The 10,386-nt window shown below is 33.9% G+C and overlaps 2 protein-coding genes across 2 annotated transcripts; one reads left to right on the top strand and one right to left on the bottom strand.

Moving 5' to 3' along the window:
• The first annotated feature begins 2,086 nt into the window (after positions 1-2,086).
• On the top strand, positions 2,087-4,149 carry LOC107906423 (probable WRKY transcription factor 40). The gene is made up of 5 exons (XM_016833403.2): positions 2,087-2,525; positions 2,634-2,699; positions 2,822-3,163; positions 3,264-3,380; positions 3,519-4,149. The coding sequence occupies exons 1-5, from the start codon at positions 2,448-2,450 to the stop codon at positions 3,864-3,866; spliced, it is 951 nt and encodes a 316-aa protein (XP_016688892.1). The 5' UTR covers positions 2,087-2,447; the 3' UTR covers positions 3,867-4,149.
• Positions 4,150-5,090: 941 nt separating this feature from the next.
• On the bottom strand, positions 5,091-10,348 carry LOC107906421 (probable GMP synthase [glutamine-hydrolyzing]). The gene is made up of 5 exons (XM_016833402.2): positions 9,418-10,348; positions 6,731-6,788; positions 6,543-6,626; positions 6,226-6,367; positions 5,091-5,977 (listed from the first exon to the last, which is right to left on the bottom strand). Exons 1-5 carry the CDS (start codon positions 9,914-9,916, stop codon positions 5,621-5,623), a joined length of 1,140 nt encoding a protein of 379 aa, XP_016688891.2. The 5' UTR covers positions 9,917-10,348; the 3' UTR covers positions 5,091-5,620.
• Positions 10,349-10,386: the final 38 nt, after the last annotated feature.

Raw genomic sequence — 10,386 nt, 5'->3', positions numbered from 1 at the left:
ATTTTAACCATAAATTTAAACAAATTCCTTATTTTTTACTTGAAACAAGGAGGCAATCACTTATTATATATATAACAAGACTTTCAAATCTTGATTTTACATGTGTAAAATATAATACATTCATAATTATAATATAATTATAAATATATAAAATCAAATCAATACAAAACATAAATAAATAAAAAATAGAAATATAATTAAACAAAACTTACACATAATAATCACAAACATTAAAAATATAAGAAATCAACCTTTATATAAAAAAAATAAAAATGATTGGCAAATCTAATAATATTTATCAAATATTAAATAAAAATTAGAAACCAACGTAAAAAGAAGATGAATATATAAAAACACGAGGTATTTGAATTTGATAAATGTAACATTTAGATCGTGGAGAGAGAAATTAAAGGAGACAGTGATTGGGGCGCAGAACTTTGTGAAAATGGTTATGTAAATTAACTGGACATAGACATAGAATTGCTATCTTGGAATTTAAAATTTACAGGTTCATTGAACTGGTCAAACACGAAATATATTCGTTGTTTAGTGGGAGTGAGTCATGGTCCACGCCCGAGTCTTGAGGTCTACGTACTTTTTCCTCTTTTCTGTGTGTCGGAGTCGGAGATTGACTTTTGGAACCCCATTTATTTATTGTCTCCACCGTCCACTTTATTAAGTACAAACAGGTTAAACATGTGTTTGTCAAAGCGTTGACAATTTCCCTATCTGTTTTATTCCAGAAAACAACCTTCATTATTTTAACCCCAAAAGCTAAGTTTTTGTTTAATGGAATTTAACATTTGAGAATTTACAGAATCGGGTAAAAATAAACTGAAATAACAGTTTATTTTAGAAACCAATTGGTATTTTCTAATAAAACAAGAATCAGTGTATTATTTAAAATTATTTCAATTAGATTAGTTGATTAATTTTTCTCCTTATCAAGACCAATGTGTAATTCTCTCCAGATTTGTTTTAGTTTAAGTCTTATTGCCTAAATTTATTTTAATAAAGTTTAGATGTATTTATTTATTTATGTATTGTAATGATTTAATTTTAATTATAGTTGGTATATTTTTTTATGATTATAATTATATTTGCACTTGGAACCACTTAAAAAAAACTAGTTTTTAAAACTTGTCATTTTTTTTAATTTATTAAAAAAATTTAAAGAGTTGTGTTATCTTGTAAATTTTTGAAATTTCAGGTCATTATAAGCTAGACAATTTCTCTAATTATATTTTATACGAGCTAATAGACATCGAAAAATTATTTTATATATTTTAAATTTGACTTTGGCATGAAGAAAATAGAATAGTTACCCTTTTAATAGATTAACTTGGACCATCGAAATAACTTAGCGAAGATTTGGACCATCAAGCCTATGTCCCTTTTTCCATAACATTTTAAAATTTTATCTTCACATAAGTAATTGAAACCACCTAATTATTAATTATTAATTTTGTAAAATGATCCAAAAGAATATTTATAATAATTTTAATTAATTTATGGTTTAAATGTTATGTTTTGTTTATTAAAATTGGATCAAATTATAGAAATAAAAAAATATAAATTATAATGATATATAATACAATACGAATGGAATGAAGGTATAATAAATAATGTAATATGGGAAAGCAAAATGACAATAGAGAAAAATTCTACTCACTCTATAAAAAAACATCATAAATAGTAGTGATTCATATAACTGGAAAATTCATCGTAAACATGACAAAAAGGCAAAGCTCCCATCATTGGAAAAAGAAAATGGATGTATTTAACTTTTATAATAATAACTTAATAACTCTTTTACTATCGCTTATAATAATTTTATTTTTATATACAATAAAAAATAATAACTATATTTTTATAAACAAAAATAATATAAACTCAGTCAACAATCAACTTTCTCTCTTCCCCCCAAAACAAGAAGAGAAAGGAAGAGCACCCAAGGTGTGCTTGACTTTGGCAAATAACCAAACTACTTTTTTAAGATTTTCAAACCAAATCGATAAGTAGTATCATCTAAATTTCTTTTTTTAGAAGTTATTTTATTGATGAGCACATTCTTCATGTTTGTACTACTATATAATTAAATAAACCCCTCCTACTTTATAGCTCTTATCAGGTTAACTCAAATCACATGCCACCTTCTTTCTCACTTGTTTATCTTATCTTTCTTTCTTCTTTCTTTATTTTTATCACCGTTGGCTCCAAGTTTCCTCAGCCCTTTATTCTTTCTCTTGTTTCTATATAATATATAGACTTCCTGGATTTGGTTGGACAACTTGAGTTGAAGGACTTCAAGCGAAACTTAGCTTCTTCTTCTTCTTCTTCTTCTTCGGTGAGTTTGAGGCAATTTCCAGGTTTTTGGTAGATAAACTGGATCTGGGTCTTTGTTAAAAGGTTGAAATATAGCAATTTTTTGTTGGGAGAAAAAAGCTATGGATACTTCTTCATGGGTGGATACTTCACTGGATCTAAATCCTTCTTCAGATAGGCCCTTACCACTTGACACTCCGGTACATCAAAATTTTGTTCTGGAAATGTTGTTGTGTTATTTCCTGTTTTCTTACTTGAATTTTCTTATACTGAGAAAGCTTTTCAATCTGTTATCATATATGTTTCAGAAGAAGGAACCAAGTGGAAATGGCAACTTGATTGTGTTTGGAAAGAAACTTTCTATGAAAGAAGAGGTGAGTTTATGCATATCTTACATATGGAACAGTTCCAACTCCGAAATGAATTAAAATTAACATAAGACTTTTTTGTTTTTTCTTGGAATCTGAAACTGAATCTAATGCTGTTTGTTTTGCAGAGTGGTGCTTTAGTGGAAGAATTGAACCGTGTCAACGAAGAAAACAAGAAGCTGACAGAAATGTTAGCAGCAATGTGTGAGAGCTACAATGCTTTGCAAAGCCAGTTGACGAATTTAATGAGCAAAATCCCAGAAAAAGAACTCAGCCATTCAAAGAAAAGAAAATCTGAAAGCAGCAACAACAACCACAACAACAACAACGATAATTATAACTTTGGGATCATTGGAAACTCAGAGAGCAGCTCAACTGATGAAGATTCATGCAAGAAACCCAAAGAAGAAATTATAAAGGCCAAAGTTTCTAGAGTATATGTCAGGACTGAGGCATCTGATACTAGCCTTGTAAGATAATTTCACATAAAATATATATATTTTTCTGTGGATTTCAAGTACTCGAAGAAATTTACTTGATTTCTTATGCAAATTGGTTGAACAAATTCAGGTTGTAAAAGATGGATATCAATGGAGGAAATATGGGCAGAAGGTGACCAGGGATAATCCTTCCCCAAGAGCTTACTTCAAGTGTTCTTTTGCTCCAACCTGCCCTGTTAAAAAGAAGGTAAACCCTGGTTGGCTGGCGTCATTGCATTACAGTTTGTAAAATCAAAACTCTTTTAAAGTTCCAACCCACAATTCATCAAACATTTTCAGCTGAAAACAATTAAACTAAAATTGATTTTTGGGTTGATGTTTTTAGGTGCAAAGAAGTATTGATGATCAATCAGTGGTGATCGCAACATATGAAGGTGAACACAACCATCTTCCTCCTCCTCAAATGGAACCAACATCAGGTTCAAGCCACCGTGGTTCAGCCTCATTGAACCCATCTGGACCAACCATGACTCTAGACTTCGGCAAAACCAAGCCCAGTGGTAGTGATGTAGCTAGAATCTGCAGCTCCAGTCAGCCAAAAATGGATTCACCGCAAGTCAGACAATATTTGGTGGAACAGATGGCTACTTCTTTGACGAAAGACCCAAAATTCACAGCAGCATTGGCAGCTGCCATTTCAGGAAGAATGTTTCAGCAAAGTCCAGTTGAATAAAAAAAATGGGATGGAATTAATATCTCAAAACATAAGATCAATTTAGAGTTTTTTTTTCTCGTTTCTATTTTAGGATTTATATCTGTCTTTCTGGGAAAATATACCGGCGGACAAAGAGTTGTTTCTATGATTTTGTCACCTATAAGCAGTAATTGTTATGAACTTAGAATGTTGTATATACAACATTGCAGAAGAATTGGGGAAACACACAATTTAAAAACAGAATAGGAGAGGAAATCTGTTCAAGCATCAGCTTCTTGTAAATATTCTTTTCATTTTGTGTTTGTTTTTGTTTTTGAATAATTTGGTGTCCGTAACTATTTACAGTCCCTTCTCAACTTATAAATAGGGAATAATGTATTTTAACATACTCGAATTTATATATTCCTGCTAATGCAAATCTAGGGGTTGGCAGGAGCCCCGGCCCCCCTAAAATGTAAAATTGTTATTTAGGGCTTTGAGATTTAAAAGAAAATTAAATTAGAAAAGGTAAAATTACACTTTGGCTCCCCCTAAAATTATAAAAATTCGATTTAATCTTTTAAAAATTATAAAGATATAGACTATAAAAAATTAAAATTTCATCCGCCCAAAAAATTGTTCCGGCTTCGCCCTGATGCTAATCAAGTTAATATTAACCCACATATTCTTTTCATTTTGAGTATAAAACATAATGGGTTCAAAAAAAAGGAAAAAGAATAATTGAATATTTTCAGCTTTAATAAATTCCATCAACATTTCTGCACTAATCGTTGTCAAATTAAAAAAGCTTTTATTTTGCCAAGATCTTTACACAATGATGCTTGTGTTGGAGTATAATGAGGTTTTTCATTCTTGTTTTGATCAGCGACAGTTAAATAGTTATACTATTATTTGGAATTTGTTATAATATTGTTTTTAGAGAAAAGCGTATTTTATAAATAAGAAATGGTAAAAAAAAGGGAGTAAAATGAGTCATTAAGTCGAAATTTAAAAAAGAAATCAAAGTTGTGTTGTAAAAAGACAAAAAGAGGAAGAAAATAAGAAAAGCCATCGACGACTTGGCTAAGTCGGATTCCAAGTGTGTGCGCCCCCCACATGCAAACGTCCAAATTCCGTACATGAAAAATAGTCTAAAGCCCAATGACAAGGCCATAATTGCCAGTCAAATGAAATACCTAGAAGTTTAAAACAATACAATATAATTAGACAACTCTTATGCATATATGTTATATAAGCTCAAACTCAAACTCAAACTCAAATACGTGGATAGATTCAAAATCTATATAACATAAACATATAAAATACAAACAAACAAAACAGCAATTAATTATTGTTACAATTACAAACAGCGGGACCATTAGCATTAATTTTCAGTCCATATTCTAAAACACGTTTCGTTTACCCATGTCCCACGCCAGATTGCATTGCCAAGATTTTTCACTTTCTAAGCTGAAGATTTTCTCAGCCGCCTCACCTGATATGACAATTCTTACAATTCTTCTTCTTCTTCTTCTTCTTCTTCTTCAAAGTTAAAGTTTCTTGAAATGAAGATTTCCACCGTATATAGTCCCATTGGCATTTATGATATTCAACATGTTTCCCCCTATTTTTTCTACATAAGAAAACATTTTGTACACAAAACATTCCCCCACAACATCAATCATCATCCACCATATTCAAATGGTGTGAAAGCTCTCAATCAAATAACAGTAAAAACAAGAAAAATACAAACTCTCATCCCAAACCCCCATACCAGATGAAATACTATATACTTAGAAACCCCGAGTCCAGGCAAGGTATCCCAAGGCAGTCGTCTCCTCAACTTTTCTAGTTTCATCATTTGCTTCATCATTGTTAACTTTTCCCCTTGATTCCACCCCTGTTATGCATTCTTGAAACCTAAAGCAACTCATAAGATGGTCATTAGTCAATCCAGCCACTTGCATGAATGAATATACAACTGTCGGCCCCACGCTTCGGAATCCTCTTCTGATCAGGTCTTTGCTTATCACCTCTGATTTTGGACTCTTGACTGGAACCTGCCGAGGGTACCGAAATTGACCAACTATTGGCTTGTGATTCACGAAGCTCCAAATGTACTTGTCAAATGACCCAAACTCATCTATTACCTGCATATAACAGAACTTCTTGTTAAATAATAAAATCTACTGTGAGTGTGCTTTAATTCACTGCGTTGTAAATGACTCAGAGCCATTCATATAGATGGTTGTTTCACTATAATATGTAAGTTAGCTAGGGCTTTCTTTGCTAAACACCGGTGAGTGGTGACAATAAGAGTGTGCTCCAAGAGTTTGAATTTTACTTCTGCAATTTGTAAGTAGAGATTAACAAATCAATCATGAGAATAAGTCCATGCCTTGCATATTTGGCGTGCATTTTCAATGATGCCTCGAATCTTGAGTTCTGATAGCAGAGAGCTGGCAGGGCCTCCAGGAGCTCCTATCTTTTTCTCACTTAGTTTAGAAACAGCCCTGGGATCAAACTCCAGAAAGGTGTCCCTGCATACAAATAAAAGCCAAATTTAGCATCAACCACAACAAAAACCCACCTATAAAAGTAAGTATTTTATACATAATACTCGCTACAAATACTTGAAAGCAAACGTGACAAGCACTACAGGCCTCACAGTGGACCAACTTTCAAACACAACTGTTCATGGAGTATGAGCAATACCTAAACAAATGTCCTTTGCTAAGGATGGTAGGCCATGTCAGTTCAGCCAAAGCACCTGATAAGCTGAGCAATTCAAACAGTTTCCTGCATTTACAAAATAAACAAGCCAAGGAAGTTAACGTCTCATGCAGAAATTAAAAGAGAAAAAAAAGGTACAGCCAGATGAATAGTGCAACCAAATTACATACTTGTCATCATTAACTGGAACTCCCCATTCTTCATCATGAAAAGCGACATAACAAAGATCTTTCAAAGAACAAAAAGCAGTTAGTATTTGCAAATGTTTATAAAATGATACAAGTTACCTGAAAAATACACTAAAAGCAAGTGGTACATCAGTAGAAGCCGTAGGACTTTCGTGGGGAAAGGTCCCAAAAGCCTTAAAGAACCACGAAGAGAACTATAGCAGGACTCAGGAGCAACAAAACATGCTTACGACAGGGGGCAATGGATTTTAAGCAGCTGGAAATTGTAAAAATGAATGCAACTCGACATAAATGCTATCAGCCTAAAACCTGATGAAAAATTAGCTAAAGAACTTATTTTACCTACTTTACCCTATGACTGAGTTCCAAAACCACTTACATTGTGATCAATGTTTTGCCCTTTTTGTCGCTTAATTTGAATCAGATGCCCCTTTCTATCAACTGGATCCATATACATTAGATTGCCCCACCATCTTTGGGGCCCTTTTCCTATGCAATAAAAAATCAATCTGAAATTGCCAAGAAAATTGCTAACCTTGGTCTATCTTTCTCAAGACCTCCATTTAACTTCAACCCAAACCCTTCCATCTGAACATCTCTAGAGACCTTAGCCTTAATTAAGAATAAAATATTATTCCATCTCAACCTGGGGCAAAGCCTCAAATAGTTCATGCACTCAATTAATTGTTGGATGCACAGCAAGTTTTGGGTTCTAGTCTTATTTCCTGCGAATGCCAATATTCCTTGTAATTAAAAAAAAATTCAAATCCATCTGTAATTCTTGACTAATAGCTTCAGGTCTAGCTTACCAGAACAATCATAAAATTCCCTTCATAAATTATATTAATAGTATTTACATGGTTAGATCAATCAGAAATTACTAAGATAACATCAATTTTATAGCATTGTGAGTCTATAATACTTGGACTCGGAGTGTCAGATATGATATGTCTGACACGAGTATGTTTATCTTTGTCTAAGTTTTTCCAGGTATTTGGAGGGTCATATCCTCATGGCTCATACCCATGTACGGAAATGTGTTGGACACATACAGATACAGGTACTTTAAGAAAAATGAAATGTTGTTCATGGAAATTAAATGCAAGTTGTATTTTACAACTAGGAATCTTCAAACACACACATAGCCAGACAGATATAACCTGCTGTTCTAGTTGAAACACTGAGGATCTAAAACAAGAAGAAAAGAGTCTACTTTTTCTTCACATGTAATATAAAAGGGCATACATTTAGGTGTAGCATGAAATATTGCATAAAAAGCTTAGAGTTAAGATACACCATTTTCATTGGCTTGTTCTCTGATAAATTTGCTCAAAGTATGGGATTGTCCAGATCATTAACGTAGAAGTGTCAGGCTGGCCAAATTTACAGCCATGCTCAAACACTGAATGGTGTACTATTCAGGTGAGTCCAAAGTTAGGTTGAGATAAAAAGTAGATATCCCATTCCCTAATAAAATGCTAAAGTTGCACGGTTTTAGTCAATCACACAGGAAACGTTTAGACAAATAGTACATTCTAGCAAATACAACCTAAGCCAAAATCCCAAAAACTATCTGCCATAGCCCAAATTCAATAAAGGAAAACAAGACTGTCCAGAATGCTCAAGAAAAGTTATGCTTTCACGATTGACATCCAAATCAAGAAAACTTGCAATTATTGCAAACTTCAAGATGTGAAAGAATATAGTATATAGGGAACGCAAACAGCCACTAAAGCATTAATCTTTCTCCCCCCTTTCATTGTGAAGAATGTTCCAAATATCTAGTACAGAGCTCTTCAATATTACCTATCCATTCCTTCCAGCATATGCAGCCGTAAATATTTGATGCTGATACTGTAAATGAAAAGAATAAAAACAAACTACACCTTCTACGCTAAAGAAAAAGAAGAAGCTATATCCTTCCTAGCAGCATAAGAACTTCTATATGGGATCAGATAATTAAATAGAAAGCTATTCAATCAAATTTGCTTGCATTTCCAACCGAAAGGATAACATCACTCTTAAATAGCTTCAAATGTCCTCAGAGTAAAAATCTTCTCAACCGTCAGAATGTTTTGTTATATGAATACCCTCTAATATAAGTGTCAAAATCAACAATGAGCCAATTTCAAACTTGGTTACTAAGCAACCAGCAATCTCCTTTCAACAACTACTATAAATGATACAACAAAGATGTGTTCCTTGCTATCTAAGATGACCCACAGTACATAAATTTATATACTATTAATGAACCAAATGATGCCATCCCATTAAAAATAAAATTGTCTGTATTTACTATTCAAAACTTTTAATAAAGTGTCATTATTTAGTTCACGATAAGTGTATAGATATATACACAAACAATGCATCAAATATAAACTCATAAAAAAGTAAAAAAGGAAGGACTCGACTAGTGTAACTTGTGTCAAGTTGTTCCTCAATTCTTCTAATTAAAATCAAACCAACGTAAAGGGGTTACTACTTAGGCAGAATATCTCCTTCAGCCAATTTACTCAAGACCGGTCAACAAGTTCAAACATGATTCAACTATCTTAACATAAAAATCAACTCCAAAGCACAAGAGATATAAGGAATGATACCATTATTACGAATCAAGAGAACCAAATAATCTAAACTTAAAGAAGACCAGAAAACATTAAAAAACATACCCGAATTGGTTGTGACCCATCCACATCTTTTCTTGTTATCCAAGCAACCACCTTCCCCTGAATCCACCACAATCACCTCACTCTCCCCTTTCGGCCCACTTTGCTTCCTCCTCACTCCAACACCGATTCCATGTTTACCACCCCGCCGCCCTCCTCCGCCAGTCATCCCACTCGACGACGACCCAGCCGATGAAGACGATGCTCCTCCGTTCGACAAGCACGACAGACTCATCGAAAAATTCCCCGCCTTCCTTTCCTGCTGCCTCAAAATCGATGCAGTCAAAGTCAACGATTGAGAAGCCGGCGTTGGTTTCTTTTGTGGAGTTACCAGTTCTTTAACCTTCTCTTTGTCTTTTCCCTCAGGTGTTTGCTGGACCGGTTTTTTGGTCGATTTTGGTGCCGGTTTTGTCGGGACCTTGTTCCCAGCCGGACCCAGAACCGACCTCGCTTCCATTTCCGTTGCAGTGTTAGCCGACCTTACCCTTGGCGGTCCCGACATTTAGGGCTCAAAATTTTTTATCTTCTCAAAATTTCCCTACAAAAGTTTCTAATTTGAAGTTTTCTTGACTAAACAGTGAGCTTTTGAATCAGTAATTGAAGAGTAATGGAGTGAAAAGGAAGGTTAAGACCGTAGGGCTAAGGTGAGAGAATGCTAGTGGAGAAGAAAGCTGGGAGGACACAAATTTCGTGCTGCATTGGTGATATTAGAGAAATTTTGTTACAAGCAAAATACTGGAAGTGGGTCAATTGTTGTTTTCGAGAATGGTGTTGTTTGGGTGGTAGGAAAATGAGACGAGAAAATCAGGGGGGGAAATAAAAGCTTGGTGCTTTCGAGGGAACTGGGTGTAATTTTCGGTGGTGAGGGGGTGGTTTCGGATATTGATGGCAAAAAGCAAAGAATCAGAGGGATCCGCCAATGAAAGAGCGCCACGTCAGATAGGGTTTGGGTTTTTAAAAGGTTGTTTTTTG

The sequence above is a fragment of the Gossypium hirsutum genome, chromosome D05, assembly GCF_007990345.1.
Source record: "Gossypium hirsutum isolate 1008001.06 chromosome D05, Gossypium_hirsutum_v2.1, whole genome shotgun sequence".
Lineage (NCBI taxonomy): Eukaryota > Viridiplantae > Streptophyta > Magnoliopsida > Malvales > Malvaceae > Gossypium > Gossypium hirsutum.
Note: the sequence above shows the minus strand (reverse complement) of the source record. Positions and strands in the feature narration are given on the sequence as shown.

Excerpts from the sequence above, each read along its gene's own strand:
- LOC107906421 (XM_016833402.2), bottom strand. The coding sequence starts at position 9,916 with ATGTCGGGACCGCCAAGGGTAAGGTCGGCTAACACTGCAACGGAAATG. Across the intron at positions 6,789-9,417 it reads ATGGGTCACAACCAATTCGG|ATCTTTGTTATGTCGCTTTT; the intron begins GTATGTTTTTTA and ends GTTCTTTGAAAG. Across the intron at positions 5,978-6,225 it reads ATGCACGCCAAATATGCAAG|GTAATAGATGAGTTTGGGTC; the intron begins GCATGGACTTAT and ends TGTTATATGCAG.
- LOC107906423 (XM_016833403.2), top strand. The coding sequence starts at position 2,448 with ATGGATACTTCTTCATGGGTGGATACTTCACTGGATCTAAATCCTTCT. Across the intron at positions 2,526-2,633 it reads CCTTACCACTTGACACTCCG|AAGAAGGAACCAAGTGGAAA; the intron begins GTACATCAAAAT and ends TATATGTTTCAG. Across the intron at positions 3,164-3,263 it reads AGGCATCTGATACTAGCCTT|GTTGTAAAAGATGGATATCA; the intron begins GTAAGATAATTT and ends GAACAAATTCAG.